This window comes from Caenorhabditis remanei, chromosome IV (assembly GCF_010183535.1).
Source record: "Caenorhabditis remanei strain PX506 chromosome IV, whole genome shotgun sequence".
NCBI classification, from domain to species: Eukaryota; Metazoa; Nematoda; class Chromadorea; order Rhabditida; family Rhabditidae; genus Caenorhabditis; species Caenorhabditis remanei.
In genome coordinates this window covers 22,988,866-23,005,909 of record NC_071331.1, presented here as the reverse complement: position 1 = coordinate 23,005,909, position 17,044 = coordinate 22,988,866, and the positions used below count along the sequence as shown (strand labels likewise).

The 17,044-nt window shown below is 45.3% G+C and overlaps 9 protein-coding genes across 9 annotated transcripts; 4 read left to right on the top strand and 5 right to left on the bottom strand.

Moving 5' to 3' along the window:
- Positions 1-318: 318 nt before the first annotated feature.
- On the bottom strand, positions 319-1,308 carry GCK72_015899 (uncharacterized protein; the record flags this gene model as incomplete). The annotated part of the gene is made up of 1 exon (XM_053731200.1): positions 319-1,308. The coding sequence occupies one exon, from the start codon at positions 1,306-1,308 to the stop codon at positions 319-321; it is 990 nt and encodes a 329-aa protein (XP_053585972.1).
- A 1,180-nt stretch (positions 1,309-2,488) lies between these two features.
- On the top strand, positions 2,489-6,348 carry GCK72_015898 (uncharacterized protein; the record flags this gene model as incomplete). Its single annotated transcript, XM_003094860.2, has 3 exons — positions 2,489-2,559; positions 2,608-3,970; positions 5,473-6,348. The coding sequence occupies 3 exons, from the start codon at positions 2,489-2,491 to the stop codon at positions 6,346-6,348; spliced, it is 2,310 nt and encodes a 769-aa protein (XP_003094908.2).
- A 483-nt stretch (positions 6,349-6,831) lies between these two features.
- Positions 6,832-7,507, bottom strand: GCK72_015897 (uncharacterized protein; the record flags this gene model as incomplete). The annotated part of the gene is made up of 2 exons (XM_003094849.2): positions 6,832-7,381; positions 7,434-7,507. 2 exons carry the CDS (start codon positions 7,505-7,507, stop codon positions 6,832-6,834), a joined length of 624 nt encoding a protein of 207 aa, XP_003094897.2.
- A 271-nt stretch (positions 7,508-7,778) lies between these two features.
- GCK72_015896 (uncharacterized protein) lies at positions 7,779-8,015 on the top strand (the record flags this gene model as incomplete). Its single annotated transcript, XM_053731199.1, has 1 exon — positions 7,779-8,015. One exon carries the CDS (start codon positions 7,779-7,781, stop codon positions 8,013-8,015), a length of 237 nt encoding a protein of 78 aa, XP_053585971.1.
- Positions 8,016-8,197: 182 nt separating this feature from the next.
- Positions 8,198-9,268, bottom strand: GCK72_015895 (uncharacterized protein; the record flags this gene model as incomplete). Its single annotated transcript, XM_003094831.2, has 1 exon — positions 8,198-9,268. One exon carries the CDS (start codon positions 9,266-9,268, stop codon positions 8,198-8,200), a length of 1,071 nt encoding a protein of 356 aa, XP_003094879.2.
- A 482-nt stretch (positions 9,269-9,750) lies between these two features.
- GCK72_015894 (uncharacterized protein) lies at positions 9,751-10,970 on the bottom strand (the record flags this gene model as incomplete). Its single annotated transcript, XM_003094871.2, has 2 exons — positions 9,751-10,831; positions 10,879-10,970. The coding sequence occupies 2 exons, from the start codon at positions 10,968-10,970 to the stop codon at positions 9,751-9,753; spliced, it is 1,173 nt and encodes a 390-aa protein (XP_003094919.2).
- Positions 10,971-12,307: 1,337 nt separating this feature from the next.
- Positions 12,308-13,219, top strand: GCK72_015893 (uncharacterized protein; the record flags this gene model as incomplete). Its single annotated transcript, XM_003094856.2, has 1 exon — positions 12,308-13,219. One exon carries the CDS (start codon positions 12,308-12,310, stop codon positions 13,217-13,219), a length of 912 nt encoding a protein of 303 aa, XP_003094904.2.
- Positions 13,220-13,799: 580 nt separating this feature from the next.
- On the bottom strand, positions 13,800-15,315 carry GCK72_015892 (uncharacterized protein; the record flags this gene model as incomplete). The annotated part of the gene is made up of 3 exons (XM_053731198.1): positions 13,800-14,727; positions 14,778-14,876; positions 15,119-15,315. The coding sequence occupies 3 exons, from the start codon at positions 15,313-15,315 to the stop codon at positions 13,800-13,802; spliced, it is 1,224 nt and encodes a 407-aa protein (XP_053585970.1).
- A 171-nt stretch (positions 15,316-15,486) lies between these two features.
- On the top strand, positions 15,487-16,416 carry GCK72_015891 (uncharacterized protein; the record flags this gene model as incomplete). The annotated part of the gene is made up of 1 exon (XM_003094825.2): positions 15,487-16,416. The coding sequence occupies one exon, from the start codon at positions 15,487-15,489 to the stop codon at positions 16,414-16,416; it is 930 nt and encodes a 309-aa protein (XP_003094873.2).
- Between the last annotated feature and the right edge of the window lie 628 nt (positions 16,417-17,044).

Here is a 17,044-nt window from a genome sequence, read left to right as displayed (position 1 = left end):
GATGACTGAGGAGGAGAGGATGATGTGGATTATGGGGGCGGGACTGACCTCATCGGGTCTATTTGAGTAGTAGCCTTCCCACCAATCCTTCTGGTGTATCGATCTGCCAGCGACAGAAAATGACGTGGCTCTATTTGAAGAGTCCACATTTGAAGGCCAGTCATCTATCATATCTTGATGTCTGTAGGTGAGAGACCTTTTTCCCTATATGGCCCCTTGCTACGACACCCCAAAGGCTCAGATTCCATTCATCCATTTATTCATTCAACACACAATTCAAAGAAACACACATTCAACAACACAAATCAGTATAAATTATTATTCCGATTGTCCATCCGCCACGACCGCTTTCTCATTCATCTCATCTCCTCCCTGAATCATCTCCTTCAGATTCTGGATTTCTGAATCCTTAGCGGCCAGCTTCGCTTTGTGTTGCTCCATGAGATACTCGATTTCCATGTCCTTAGCAGCCAACTGAGCCATGAGAGCCTCCTGGGGCTTCTTGGATTCCTGGAGCTCCATATAGAGTTTTCCGAGCTCAGTGTGGAGCTCAGTGTGGAGTTGAGTAGTTGGCTTGGAGACGACCTCCTCCTTTTTCTTTTGCACGTCTTCCTTCTGACGCAACTTTTCCTGCAACATCACTCCAAGAGATTGAAGACGTTTCTCAGCAAAGACCTTCTCCTTTTGGAGCTTCTGAATTCCTAGAGAGAGTCGCTTGTTCTCATTTGTGAGCTCCATAACCTTATCGACGGTTTGTAGTTCCGCAGCAGGTAGTTCTTTGATGACCAGGTCCTTGTTGGTGAGCTCCTTGGCATGCTGCTCGTGACTAGCCGCCAGTTTGTCCTGAAGCGTTTGGATTTCCAGGTCCTTGTTCTTCATCTTCTTGACATGCTCCTCCTGGAGCACCTTGAGCTGTTCGTTGATAACGGTTCGTTGATCCGCAGCAGATAGGCGGGTCTCCAGATCTCCGATGACCAGATTTTTGTTGTTTAGCTCCTTGGCATGTTGTTCCAGGAGCTTCATACTCTTTCTGGTGCTCTCCTGTTGACTAGCCGCCAATTTGTCCTCAAGCGCTTGGATTTCCAGGTTTTTGTCGGCGAGTTCCTTTGCTTGCTCCTGGAGCTGCTCCTGAAGCTTCTGAACTGAGCCGGCATGCATAGCCATATTTATATTCTTGAGTTGTCGAATCAATTCATCATTTTCGGTCTCAAGTGACTGCATCTTGGCTTGACAAGCATGAAGTCGACTGTCAGCGTTGAGAGTGGCTTGAAACTGAGCAAGAAGCTCGTTAAATTGCGGAGTTTGCATGAAGCTGTGAAGATTTTGAGAATTCATCGTGACTCGATCGGAATCTGAAAAAAATTATAAGATTTTGAGGTAGAATCAAGAGAAGGGGGGAGGGACGAAATAAAGAGAACAGGTAGAGCGGAATGCGATTTTGTTGAGCCACGACCCACTAGACGTCTTATGAGGGTGACTGTGGTGGACAGGGTGAAGAAGAGATGTCTCTATCTGGTGTACGCAGAATGACGGGGTGACGTACTACTCGGTCACCAGCCGCTAGCCGTTTTGAAGACCACAATGAGGGTGACAGTGGAGGAGAGGATGACACGGATTATGGCGGCGGGACTGTCCTAGTCCGCTCTATTTGAGTAGTGGTGGAGAGTCACCGCCATCCATCATATCTTGATGTGTGTAAGTGACAATGTGACATAATTGGGTGTGGGTGAAAACTAGGAGCGCTCACCAACCCTCTGGTTATGGACGGAGGGTCGGCGGGAGATCCTTCTGACAATTTTTGTTTGGAAGCAAGCTTCTACCGCTGGCGACGTTTACAAGTATGGTCTAAGTCTCTTCCAAATCCTCCTGTTTGACGGATTTGCTTGCTCCGCCTCCTTCTTTATAGCCGGTTTTTTTCTCACCGTAATCTGCCGTTGATCCACCTAACTGATTTTTTGTTCCAGTATAGCATTTTTCAAGGCTTTACAATTCTAGAAGACTACAGATCCCTGGGACACCGTCGAGTTTCCTGAAAATTCTTGATTCTCACCCAATTATGCCACTATCACCTACACACATCACTATAAGACTGTGGGAAGGTTTAGTCTAACATCTTCAGTGTTATAACGGTGACTCTGCAAATAGAGCCGAGTAGGCCAACATAAGCCACGTCATCTATGCACATAGAGACCCTTCCTCTCCTCCTTAGACGGTTAACGGGCGGTGACCGAGCAGTACGACGCTCCGACATCCCGCGTACTCTAGGCGATTCGCGCGCAAACCCACATAGAGGCATCTCATTTTCCCCTACTCCACCTCATTCATCCTCATTGTGGGTCTACGAGACGGCTGGAGGATTCGCGCGGTCTAGAGACTCCTGAGTTACACGACATCTCCTCTTCCCTCACTTTTCTTATTTCGCATTTCTCCTTTTCTTCCTCCTACCTCAAGAATCAATAACTGTCCAATTTTTTCCAATTGTGTTACAATGGATCCTTCCGAGATTCTCGGTTTCCCACAGTTCAATCTTCAAGGCGAGCGTGCAAGACACAATGCGACGTAAGTTATTTCGACAGAATTTTTAGTTCACTTATCTCGTATTTTCAGAAAGCTCCAAAATGCTGGATTGATTCAACAACTCAAGAATGCAAATGCGGAGAAAGAAGCGTTGAAGGAGCAACTTGATGCCACCCAGACTGACAAACTGAGACTTGAAACCGAAAATGTTGAATTGATTGGAAAACTCGAGAAGAAGGACAAAGCTGCGGAACAACTCATGGCGGATGTGGAGGAGGATATGGAGAAAATTTATAAGCAACATGCCAAGCAGCTTACCAAAAAGGACCTGGAAATTCGAACGCTTGAGAATCAATTGGCGGCAAGTCAAGAGGCGAGCACCAGGACGCAGTCACTTGAGACCGAAAATGCTGAATTGATTCATCAACTCGAGAATATGAACGTAGCTATGCGAGAACTCCTTGCGGAGAGGGATGTCTTAAGAGGGCAACATGCCGCCATCTTAGAAGAGAGGGATTTCTACATGCAAGCCGACAAGCTGCGCGCCGGCACAGTTCAGAAGCTCCAGGAGCAGCTCCACGAGCATTCAAAGGAGCTCACCGACAAGAACCTGGAAATCCAAGCGCTTAAGACCCTATTGGCGGCTAGTCAAGAGGAGAGCATGAAGCTCCAGGAGCAACATGATATTGTGTTGTGCGAAAAGGACCGGATGATCCACAATCAAGACGTTCGGCTCAATTCTGAAGTGCAAAAATACGCTGATAAGCTCAAGGTGCTTCAGGAACAACATGTCGAGCAAATCGAAGCCATGGATTTGGAACTTAAAACACTTGAAGACGAACTGAAGACTGGTCAGGAGCAACATGCCAAGGAGCTTAACGACAAGGACCTTGCAATCCGAGAACTGAAGGCCCGTCTATCTGCGGCGGAGCAACAAACTGCCGATCAACTTGTGGAGTTTACAAATGAGAAGGACCGCCTATCTCTAAGCATTCAGAAAATCCAGGAGGATTGTTTGAAGGCAGAGCGAGGTCTTCAAGATGTTAGAGTGATGTTGAAGGAAGTCCAGCGTCAGAAGGAGAAGGAGGCCACCTCTGAGCCAACTACTCAACTCCACATTGAGCTCGGCAAGCTCTATATGGAGCTCCAAGAAGCAAAGAAGCCACAGGAGGCTCAGATGGCTGCTAAGAACAAGGAAATGGAGTATCTCACGAAGCAACATGAGGAGAAACTGGCTGCTAAGGAATCAGATATCCAGAATCTAGCGGAGATTGTTAAGGAGGGAGAGGAGAAGAATAAGAATCGTGAAGAGATGATTGCCAACCTTCGGAAGATAATGTTCGCCATGGAATATGAGATGACGGAGATGAAGAAGAAATTCAATGCGGAGAAACAGGCGGCCCTTCAAGGTCCAAAGCTTGCAGAGCCAAAGGCCCCTATTGAGTATGAGGATGTATCTGAAGATGAGTGGTAAACGGCTTTTGCGATCTACCCTTGTTCCTTGTTGCTTTGTACCTTCTTGAACTTGTATCACGTTTCCCATGTTTTCTGTATCTCTCGATTTTTGACTTGTTCAAACCAAGTTTTCAGCTTAAAACCAATATTTTTCACTCGTTTTTTCTCTCAGATTTCTATATTTAAAATCATTTTTACGTTTCACCTGAATAAATTATTTTACTGAAACCTAAATGTTTTTAAACACAAAAGTGCACTTTTTTCGAAAACGCTCCTAGGGTCACCACTTTTTTTACTTATGCGCAACTACCTGAAAATTCTGGAACAAGAGATTCTTAGGCCACGATTTCCCAGTTCGGCATGGCAAAATCTTAGTTTACCATACTTCCTTGAGCCACATTACTTTGAAATTTATTGCGTCACCCTCCGACTTGTTGTTGGGGATTCCGACTACTGTAACCTGACGAGGGAAGTATTTGGGGACGCCACTTTCAAACGACCTATAAATTTGGTTATAGCTGTTTCCGACCACAAGGAGTCCATCTCTGCAGTCAAACCCTGCTAAATATCTCTGCTAGCCAAGTTATGAGCTCTCAGACTTTTAACATGGTTAAGCCTATTCACATGGAATTCCAAATCGGCCGCATATACGCCACCGCGCGGTTCCATTCGTGTTCACCAGCGGTTTACCTGTGCTCTTACGCCGCAAAAATGAGAATATCGCGTATACTACTTGTCGATTTGGAATTCCATGTGAAAAAGCTTATCCACATGAAATGTTTGAGAGCTCATCACTCGGCTCGCAGATACAAATTTATAGATCGTTTGAAAGTGGCGTCTCCAAAGACTTCCCTTGTGAGCATTTTGCTGCGAGCACACCCTTCGCACACTCCAAAAGTTGAAGTTCCATTCACCCATTTATTCATTTAACTCATAAAGAAAGTGTTTAAACCTAATTTTAGGCTCTTGCATATCGGCATACCCCTAGAAGGATTTGATCGCTTCGAATCTCTGACGCTTTGAAGCTCCGCCCCTTCTCTAGCCGATCTCGCCTCCAACCCATTTTTAGTTCTTTTTCCCAATTGCCTACGGTTTCAGAAGGCTTCAGATTCCTTAGCACACTCACTTCCCGTCTTCACCCAATTGGGCCACTGCCACCTACACTCATCACTAGACTGTGGGAAGGTTGTCTAGGCATAGGTGACTCCTCAAATAGAGCCGAGTAGGTCAGCTCCGCCCTCTCCCCCTAATCCACGTCATCTATGTACACACAAATACCGTCATCCCCATTGCGGTCTCCTAGACGGACAGATGGTGGTGACGACACTCCGACATTCCGCGTACGCTACACAGCTCGCGCGCAAACTCACATAGAGACATCTCTTCTTCCCGTTCCCCTCCTCAGTCATCCTCATAAATCACATATCGAGTGATCGCTCTTTTTATTTCGCATTTCTCCTTGTTCTTCTCCTACCTTAATAATCAATAACTGTCTTCCAGATTCCGATGGATCCTTCCAACGTTTTCGACTACCTGACTCAACAACTCCAAAACAAGAATTCAAGAATTCATGAACTCTTTGCAGAGAGGTATGACTTGGTCGAGGAACTGAGCGCCACCGAGGCAGCCAAAGAGGAACTTGAGACCCAAAATACCGACTTGATTGGACAACTCAAGAAGATGGATATGGCTATGCAAGAGCTTGTGGAGGAGAGGGATGCCTACAAGAAGCACATTCAAGTCATTAATGAGGATGCAGAGAGGAATCAGGCGGAATATCTCAAGGAGCTCAACGACAAAGACCGAATGATCCAAATGCTTATGACCCAATTGGGGGCTAGTGAAGGGGAAAGCGCCAAGAAAGAGGAGGAGCTTCAGGAATATCATGCTCAGGAGAGCAGCAACAAGAGCCAACTGATCTACAATTTAAATATGCGCCTTTGTCTAGAAGAACAACAATACACCGAAAAGCTCACGGTGCTTCGGAAGGAACATGCCAAGCAGGTCGAAGGCATGAACCTGGAACTTCAATTGCTCAAGACCCAACAGGAACAACATGTCAAGGAGCTTAACGACAAGGACCTGGCCATCCAAGACCTAGCGATCCGCCTATCTGCTGCGGAGCAACAAACCATCGATAAGATGATGGAGCTCACAAATGAGCTGAAGAAGAAGGATGAAGTCGCCCACATTGAGCTCGGCAAGCTCTATATGGATCTTCAGGAGGCTAAGAAGCCACAGGATGCTCTGATGGCTCGATTGGCTGCTAAAAACAAAGGAATCGAGTATCTCACGAAACAACATGAAACGAAGCTAGCTGCTAAGGATTCAGAAATCCAAAGATTGACGGAAATGGTTCGAGAGAAAAATATCTGATGGCGAAGGATTCGGAGCTTGAAACGGCCATGGTGGATTGGATGGCGGAGCTTGAAAACGGTCGTGATGGACAATCAAAATAATAATTGCTACTTTTTTATGTGATGTTGTTAAACGTGTCTTTTTAAATTGTGTGGTAAATGAATAAATGGATAAATGGAATTTAAATTTTTGGGGTGTATTAGCAGGGGAATCCAAAGAGCAAAGTTCTCAGGTTACAGCTAGTCGATTCATCAGATTTGCATGGAAAATGTTGGGTCTAAAATCGATTTGGAGTATCATGCATATACCTATCTCGGTTCAGTAAATCAGCGTGTTGAGAACTACTCAATAGAATATGGAGTAATTTGAAAGATTGAGCTACGTCTGGAATACTCCCTAGTAAGTACAGATTTCTAGAACATTCCCCTCTTGAGACACTTTCGGTTTCATACAATCATTTATTCAGGTATACATATCATAAAACATCATTTAATATCTGCATCATGCTTCATCTTCAACTTCTGCTCCTGCTCCTTCTGTTGGCTTTATCTGGTTCATATCCTCAAACCGTCTCCGGCTATACTCTGCCATCAGTTCAATCACATAAACATTGTCCTCATGACGTTCCTTCTCTCGAATCTTCATATTTTCGAGCGTTTCGTAGTAAATGGATTCAATCTCCGTTGTAGTTAGCGTTGTGGGATCTGCTTTTGGTTTCTTGGCTTTCTGGAGCTCCAGAGCAAGCCTTTGAAGACATTGCGCAGTTTTTTGGCTTTCTTCCTGTAGCTTCTGAATCCGAAGTATGTCTTCTTTTGCCTGCTCCTGGAGCTCCAGAATTCTTGGTCCCGCTAGCCAATCTCTCTCCTCAGTGACTTTCTTCAATTGCTCCGTGAGCTCTAGAATCTTCTGGGAGCACCCAAGGTTCTCCTTGGCAAGTTGCTTGTGGAGCTCCCAATTTTTCTTCTTCATGGCATCCCTATCCTCAAGCATTTCTCGCATAGCCACATTCATCATCTTAAGTTGTTGAATCAATACTGTATTTCCGTTTTTTCTGAAAACAAATTAATATGAGTTGATGGCCTAGAAATCTTAAACAAACTAACGTCGCATTATGACTCTGTCGTTCTGCTTGTAGCGCTTGAACGAGCGGATCTTGGAAGCTGCAAGTGGTATTCATAGGGGGAACCTGGAAAAAGGAATGTGAGCTGAAAATTGTGGAAGAAACTGTGTGGAGGAGCATAAGATGAGCAGGAACAGCAAAAACTAGCTAGCCGTCTTAGGGACCAACAATGAGGGTGTCAGTGGAGGAGAGGATGACGTGGATTATGAGGGCGGAGCTAGCCTCCTCGGGTCTATTTGCAGAGTTACCGTTGAATACCTTATGCCCGCGGAATGTCGGAGTGTCGTACTACTCGCTCACAACCCGCTAGCCGTCTTGGAGCACAACAATGAGGGTGACAGTGGAGGAGAGGATGACGTGGATTCTGTGGGCGGGACTGGCCTACTCGACTCTATTTGCAGAGTCACCGTTGTATGCTGAATACCTTATGCCCGCGGAATGTCGGAGTGTCATACTACTCGGTCACAACCCGCTAGCTGTCTTGGAGACCAACAATGAGGGTGACAGTGGAGGAGAGGATGACGTGGATTATGGGGGCGGGACTGGCCTAGTCCGCTATATTTGAGCAGAGACCTTCCCTGCAGTCGTTGGACTCCCGTCGACGACGACAGAAGACGACGTGGCTCTATTTGAAGAGTCCCTCTGCTAAGACACCCCAAAATCTCAAATTTCGTTCATCCATTTATTCGTTCAACACAGAATTCAAAAACACACATTTAAAAAAATCACATTAATCAGTATCAATTATTATTCCGATTGTCCGTCACGATCGCGTTTAAGCTTTGCCACCCAATCCGCCACAAACGCTTCTATCTTCCCATCTTTTGCCATCACATTCTCATTCATCTCATCTCCTTCCTGAATCATTTCCTTCAGATTCTGGATCTCTGAATTCTTCCCTTCGAGTTGCTCCATGAGATACTCGATTTCCTTGTCCTTAGCAGCCAACTGAGCCATGAGAGCCTCCTGTGGCTTCTTAGCCTCCTGGAGCTCTATGTAGAGCTTGCCGAGTTCAGTGTGGAGTTGAGTGGGCTTAGGGACAACCTTCTTCTTTTTCTGAGGCACTTGCAACTTCTTTTGCAAGCCTTTCACTCCAAGTGGCCTAGCCCTGATGCTGTCCACCTGGAGCATTAGAGAGCGTAGGTTGTTCTCATTTGTGAACTCTAAAATTTTGTAGACGGGTTGTTGTTCAGCAGCTGGTAAGCGGGTCTCCAGTTCTTGGATGGGCAGGTCCTTGTCGTTAAGCACCTTGGCATGTTGCCCCTGACCAGTCGCCAATTTCTCCTGAAGCGTTTGGATTTCGAGATCCTTGTTCATGATCTGCTTGTCATGTTGCTCCTGGAGCACCTTGAGCTTATCGATGGTTTCTTGCTTCGCAGCAGATAGGTGGCTATCCAGTTGTAGAATGGCCAAGCTCTTGTCGTAGAGCTCCTTGTCATGTTGTTCCAGGAGCTTCATACTGTTCCTGGTGCTCTGCTCTTGACTAGCCGCCAATTTGTCCTCAAGCGCTTGGATTTCCAGGTTCTTGTCGGTGAGGTCCTTTGCGCGCAGCTTGTTGGCTTGCATGTAGAAATCCCTCTCTCCTAAGATGGCGGCATGTTGCCCTCTCAAAACATCCCTCTCCGCCACGAGTTCCAGCATAGCTACCTTCATATTCCGGAGTTGTTGAATCAATTCAGCATTTTCGGTCCCAAGTGACTGCGTCTTGGCTTGATAAGCATTGAGTTGACTGTCAGCGTTGAGCGCGGCTTGAAACTTAGTAAAAAGCTCTTTAACTTGCGGATTTTGCAGAAAGCTGAGAAGTTCTTGATAATTCATCGTGACTCGATTGGAATCTGAAAGAAAATTATAAGATTTTGAGGTACAATCACGCGTAGGAGGACAAGGAAAATAACCACCCGCAAAATGTAATATGAAAATGATGCGAAATATCGGAGTGTCGTACTACTTGGTCACCAGCCGCTAGCCGTTCTAAAGACCACAATGAGGATGATAGTGGAGGAGAGGATGACGTGGATTCTGGGGGCGCGACTGGCCTCCTCGGGTCTATTTGAGTAGTGGTCTTCCCACCAGTCCATCTGATGTATCGATCCGCCAGCGACAGAAAATGACGTGGCTCTATTTGAAGAGTCCTCATTTGAAGGCCAGTCATCTATCATATCTTGATGTGTATAGGTGACAGTGACATATTTCCCCTGCTAATACACCCCAAAAGTATAAATTCCATTCATCCATTTATTCATTCAACACACAATTCAAAAACACACATTCAACAATATCACATAAATCAGTATCAATTATTATTCCGATTGTCCATCAGCCATGACCGCTTTCTCATTCATCTCATCTCCTCCCTGAATCATTTCCTTCAGATTCTGGATTTCTGAATCCTTCGCTTCGAGTTGCTCCATGAGATACTCGATTTCCTTGTCCTTATCAGCCAACTGAGCCATGAGAGCCTCCTGTGGCTTCTTTGCTTCCTGGAGCTTCATATAGAGCTTGCCGAGCTCAGTGTGGAGTTTAGTATGGAGTTGAGTAGTTGGCTTGAAGACGACTTCCTCCTTTTTCTTCTGCACGTCTTTCTTCTCACGCAACTTTTCCTGCAACATCACTCCAAGAGATTGAAGACGTTTCTCAGCAAAGACCTTCTCCTTTTGGAGCTTCTGAATTCCTAAAGAGAGTCGGTTGTTTTCGTTTGTGAGCTCCATAACCTTATCGACGGTTTGTAGTTCCGCAGCAGGTAAGCGGGTCTCCAGTTCTTTGATGACCAGGTCCTTGTCGTTATGCTCCTTGACATGTTGCTCCTGACCAGCCGCCAATTTGCCCTGAAGCGTTTGGATTTCCAGGTCCTTGTTCTTCATCTCCTTGACATGTTCCTCCTGGAGCACCTTGAGTTTATCGGTGGTTTGTTGCTCAGCAGCAGATAGACGTGTTTCCAGTTCTCGGATGACCACGCTCTTGTCGTTGACATCCTTGACATATTGTTGCATAATCTTCATATTCGTCCTTATGGTATCCTCTTGACTAGCCACCAATAGTGCCTTAAGCGTTTGGATTTCCAGATCCTTGCCTATGAGCATCTTGGAATGTTGCTCCTGGAGATTCAGATTAATCTCTTTCTGATCAGGCGTCACTTTGGATCTAAGTGTTTCAATTTCCAGGTTTTTGCTTTTCAGCATCTTGGCATAATGCTCCTCCTGAAGCTCACAAATTCTCTTCGCATCCTCTTTGGTAGCTTGGATCTGCACCTGATTACTGCTCTTTAATGCATCCCTCTCCGCAATGAGTTCTTGCATAGTCATCTTCATATTCTCGAGTTGTCCAATCAATTCAGCATTTTGGGTCTCAAGTTCCTCCTTCTTAGCGTTGAATCGGGCTATTCTGAAAATATCAAAAAAGTAGGTAGCTTAGGTATCCAAAAAACTCACGTCTTTCTATCACGCTCGGCTAGAGACCAAGCGAAACAGTCCTTAACTTCCGGATTTTGTAGGAAGCTGGAAAGGTCTTCAGAATTCATCATGACACGATCGGAATCTGGAATAAAGATTATTGGTGGCGGGGGACGAGTGAAAAGAGGAGGAGGAAGAAATAAGGAGAAAGAGTAGAGCGTCTTATGAGGATGACTGTGGAGGACGGGGTAAAAAGGAGATATCTCTTAGTGTACGCGGAATGTCGGAGTGTCGTACTACTCGGTCACCACCCGCTAGCCGTCTTGGAGACCACAATGAGGATGACAGTGGAGGAGGATGAGAGGTGGATTATGGGGGCGGGGTTGGCATTCTCGGCTCTATTTGAAGAGTCTCGCTGCCTGGGAGGAATCCTCATCGGAAGGTAGTTTCCCACCGTCATCCATCATTTCTTGATGTATGAGTGGCATATTTGGGTGAGGGTGGAATTCACGAGCGCTCACCAAGACATTTTCGCAGGATAGGGACGGCGGATAGACTTCCAAGTCAAGGTTGAGAGGATTTTTCCCTTTTCCATATTTCGTTTTCTTTTTTTTTAATCCCCTTCCGTCATTCCACCTTCCGTGATTCTCCGACAGTTTTTGTTTTGAAGTTAACTTAAGCTCTTTCATATTCCATATCCCTAGAAAGATTTGCTTGTTCCGGACCTTCGACTCTTCGAAGCTCCGCCCTCTTCGATATAGCCGATCTCACCTCCAACCCATCTATAGTTGCTATTCCCAATTCTCAGATTTTCGCCTGTTTTATCCGCATTTGTGCATTTTTCTAAGATGTCCTACGGTTCCAAAAGGCTAATGATACCTGGGGTAGTTCCTGAAAATCCTCAGGGGCGAAAGACGGAGCTCCGCTCAAGCCTGCTTCCGACTTCTAACTTATAAATTCTACGGCCCCAGAAGGCTCAAAATCCCTAGGTCACACCGTCACTTCTCAAAAATTATTGATCCTCCTCACCCAATTATGTCTCTGTCTCCTACACACATCTCTATAAGACTGTGGGAAGATTGGCTTGGCATAATGTCTTCTGTGACTCAGCAAATAGACCCAACTAGGTCAACCCCGCCCCCCATAACACGTCATCTGTGCACATAGAGACCCTTCCACTGGAGTAGTGACCGAGTAGTACGACGCTCCGACATCCCGCGTACGCTACGCAGTTCGCGCGCAAACGCTTATAGAGACAACTCCTCTTCCCCATCCTCTACCTCATTCTTCCTCATTCTGTGTCTACGAGACGACTGGCAGATTTGCGCGGTCTCGAGACTCCTGACTCCTACACAGTTATCCTTATAAGACGTCTATCAAGTTCTTATTTCTCATTTCTACTCTTACCCCATTTCCCCTTCCTACCTCAAGAATCAATAACCATCTTCCAGATTCCAATTGTGTTACAATGGATGCTTCCAAGATTCGTGCCATCCAGAGTGTTCAACTTCAATACGATTGTGCAAGATATAAGGAGAAAATTCAAGAACTCTATGCGCAAAGGGATTTCTATATGGAGAAACTTGGCGCCACCGAGACTGCCAATCAAAAACTTGAGAAGCAAAATGTTGAATTGATTGGACAACTCGAGAAGATGAACATGGCTATGCAAGAACTTGTGAAGGAGAGGGATTCAAATAAGACTAAGATCCAAGTCACCAAGGACGATGCGGAAAGCTCAAACGACGACAAGAACCGTGTTGATATGATAGAACAACCCCGAAAGAAGAAACCAACTATGGAAGAAGTCATAAGGAAAGCTAATCTGATTTGCGGCAAAAAACGATTATCGGATACTCAAAAGAACGCCGTTAAGTCCAACGTGCTTCAGGAGGAACAAAGCAAGAACCAGGGCATTCAAGACCTAGCGACCCGCCTATCTGGCGCGGAGCAACAAACTGGTGATAAGATTATGGAGCTCACAAATGAGCTGAAGAAGAAGGATGAGGTCGTCCACATTGAGCTCGGCAGGCTCTATCTGGAGCTCCAGGAGGCTAAGAAGCCACAGGAGGCTCTGATGGCTCGTTTGGCTGCTAAGGACAAGGGAATCGAGTATCTCACGAAGCAACATGAGGAGAAGCTAGCTGCTAAGGATTCAGAGATCCAGAATCTGACGATAATGGTTCAGGAAGGAGGCGTGAAGAATAAGAATCATGAGGAGATGATTGCCAACCTTCGGAAGGTAATGTTCACCATGCAATGGCAGATGGAGGAGATGAGGACGAAATTCAATGCGGAGAGACAGGCGGCCCTTCAAGATCCAACGATTACGGATCCAAAAGCATCTATTGAGTATGAGGATTCTGATGATGAGTGGTAAACGGCATTTTCCTACCACATTTTCAGCTCAAAAGCTTACTTGTTCTCTCAAATTATTATACTTTAAACCATTTTAATGTTGTACCTGAATAAATTATTTGACTGGAACCTACTGTTGTACTTTGGATTGAAGAGGGTCACAAGTTACAGCTGAAGTAAAATGGCGGATAATAACATTTCAGTTCCCCAACAACTCAGTTTACCATCTGACACTTTGAAAATATCTAGGTGACGAGAGCACGTTCTACTGTAGTGGAATCTTACTGGCCAACATTGCTCTAGCTAGGGAATCCCTGGTGGAGATATGTAGTAACAGGTGAAAATATATATCACTAGAATGTAAGTTTCTTGCTCCAACTGGTCTTTTTGTCCATTCGATTTTAGTTATGGAGCGATTCAGGTCTTCTTACGAATCGACAGCAACTGACAAGATGTGTCCTTTGACAAAAACTGGAGAGTCCTAAAACCGCAAGATTACTGTACCCCGGACAACCCAAATGTTGAAGTTCTATTCATCCATTTATTCATTCAGCACATAATTCAAAAACACACATTCAAAGAATCGCATAAAACCGTTTCAATTATTTTTTCGATTGTCCGTTACGAATGCACTTAAGGTCCGCGTCCTTCGCCACCAGGTTCACACTCACCTCATCCCCTCCCTGAATCATTTCATTAAGATTCTGGATTTCTGAATCTTTCGCTTCGAGTTGCTCCGCGAGATACTTCATTTTCCTGTCCTTAGCAGCCAATCGAGCCATTAGAGCCTCCTGTGACTTCTTTGCCTCCTGGAGCTCTAGATAGAGCTTGTTGAGCCTAGTGCGGAGTTGAGTTAGCTCCAGGTCGACCTCCTTCATTTTTTGACGCAAGTTTCCTTTCAACATCATTCTAACACTTTCAAGACGTCGCTCAGCCAGTAAACTCTCCTCCCGGAACTTCTGAATTACTTGAGAGTGTCGATCCTTCTCATTTATTAGCTCCATAATCTTATCGACGGTTTGTTGTTTAGCACCAGATAGACGGATCGTTAGGTCTTGGATGGCAAGGTCCTTGTCGTTCAGCTCCTTGACATGTTGCACCTGTTGGATCTTAAGCGTCTGAAGTTCCAGGTCCTTGCCTTCGATCTGCTTGAAATGTTGCTCCTGAAGCACCTTGATCTTCTCGGAGTGTTGTTGCTCTTCTAAAATGAGGCAGGTGTTTAGATAGTGGATCACCCGGTCGTCGCTGTGTTCCTTGGAGCGATACTTCTGAAGCTCCTCCTCCTTTCTGGAGCTCTCTTCTTGACTAGCCGCCAATTGGGTCTTCAGCGTTTGGATTTCCATGTCTTTGTCAATAAGAACCTTGGCATGTTGCTCCTGGAGATTCAGACTAATCTCTTTCTGATCAGGCGTCACTTTGGATCTAAGTGTTTGAATTTCCAGGTTTTTGCTTTTCGGCATCTTGGCATAATGCAATTCAGCATTTTGAGATCCCACTGCCTTGACTTTATCGTAGTTCAATTGGGCTCTTCTGAAAATATCAATAAAGTAGGTGACCTAGAATTCAAAGAAAAAACTCACTTCACATTACTACGCGCGGCCTGAAACATTGCAAAAAGCTCGTTAACTTGATTTTGTAGTAAGCTGGAACGGTCTTGAAAATTCATCGTGACTCGGAATCTGGAATTAAAGTTATTAGGGGTGGGGGGACGAGTGAGGAGGAGGAAGCAATAAAAAGAAGACGAGAAGGGTGAGTCACCACCCGCGAAATGTACTATGAGAATGACTGAGGTGGAGGATGGGGGACAGAAAATATATTTTTATGTGGATTCGCGTACGCGGAATGTCGGAGTGTTGTACCACTCGGTCACCACCCGCTAGTCGTCTTGGAGACCCACTTCCCAAAAACTATTGATCCTTACCCAATTATGCTACTGTCACCTACACCCAACACTATAAGGCTGTGGGAATGTTGGTTAGGCTCAACGTCTCCATTATACAACGGTGACTCCTCAAATAGAGTCGAGTAGGTCAGTCCCGCCCCCATAATCCACGTCATCTCCTTCATCCTCATTGCGCGATCCGAGGCTGACAGATGGTGGTGACGACACTCCGACATCCCGCGTACGCTACGCAGTTCGCGCGCAAACCCTTATAGAGACATCCCCTCTTCCCCTACTCCAACTCAGTTATCCTTATAAGACACCTATCCGGTGGTCACTCTTTTTATTTCGCATTTCTCCTTTTCCTACTCCTACCTCAATAATCAATAACCGTTTTCGAGATTCCGATGGATCCTTCCGACGTCTATGGTTTCCTACAAAATCCACTTTTTCAACTTCCAAACGAGTATGCTGCCTTCCAGGCTGAAAAACTGGAACTTGAGACCCAAAATGCCGAATTGATTAGGCAACTCAAGAAGATGAATATAGCTATGCAAGAACTTACGGCCGAGAGGGATACCTATAAGAGACGCATTGAAGCCAACAAGGAGAATGCAGAGGAAATTCGGGAGCAATATCTCAAAGAGCTCAACGACAGGGACCAGATAATCCAAACGCTTATAAACCAATTGACGGATAGTCAAAAGAACAGCGCCAGGAAGAAGGCGGAGCTTCAGGAGTATCATGCCCAGGAGAGCAGCGACAAGAGTCAGCTGATTTACAATCTAAACATTCGCCTTTGTCTAGAAGAGCAACAGTACACCGAAAAGCTTACGGTGCTTCGGAAGGAACATGCCAAGCAGATCGAAGGCATGAACCTGGAACTTCAATCGCTCAAGACCCAACAGGAGCAACATGTCAAGGAGCTTAACGAGAAGGACTTCGCCATCCAAGATCTAGCAATCCGCCTATCTGCTGCGGAGCAACAAACCATCGATAAGATGATGGAGCTCACAAATGAGAAGGACCGACACTCTCAAGTAATTCAGAAGTTCCGGGAGGAGAGTATCTTGGCTGAGCGACGTCTTGAAAGTGTTAGAATGATGCTGAAAGGAAACTTGCGTCAAAAGATGAAGGAGGCCGACCTGGAGCTAACTCAACTCCACACTGAGCTCGGCAAGCTCTATGTGGAGCTCCAGGAGGCAAAGAAGTCACAGGAGGCTTTGATGGCTCGATTGGCTGCTAAAAACAAAGGAATCGAGTATCTCACGAGGCAACATGAGGCGAAGATGGCAGCAAAAGATTCAGAAATTCAAAGATTGACGAAGATGGTGTAGGATCCGGAGGTTGGAGTGGTCATGGCGGATTGGATGGCGAAGCTTGAAGACGGTCATGACGGACAATGGGAGTAATAATTTCGACTGTTATAAGTGTTGTTATTAAATTTGTGTTTTTGAATTGTGTGTTGAATGAATAAATGGATGAAAGCAACTGAAACTTTTTGGATGTCTTAGCAAGGGCAAGTGCTTACAGCAAAGTTTTCAGATTACAGTAGTCTTGCTGTCTTTCTGTTACAGGTTTCTAGTACACATCCAGTCTGTTGCTGTCAATTCATCAGAAGATATTGATCTGTCAATTGAAAGAAATTCATATGAAAGTTGTGACTCTCCTTAACTCGAAATCCAGCGGAAGTCGAAACTCCCATCAATTCGACCGAACATCTAAGAAATCTCAAGTTGATGTGGCCAAAGTATCACAGAGTATGGTGAACTAAGAATTTGAAAATTGCAATTATGTGACCTGGAACATCAAGGCCTAAAAATCTCAGCTAGTCTACCAGAATTTTCAGGAAGTGACAGACAGATAAGTTTCTTGCAAGATCTTGTCACAAAAATCTGTGGTGACTTGAAAACATTTAGGTTAGAGTTTAAAAAGGATCTCCAGACCAACTGTCTCTATATAAGG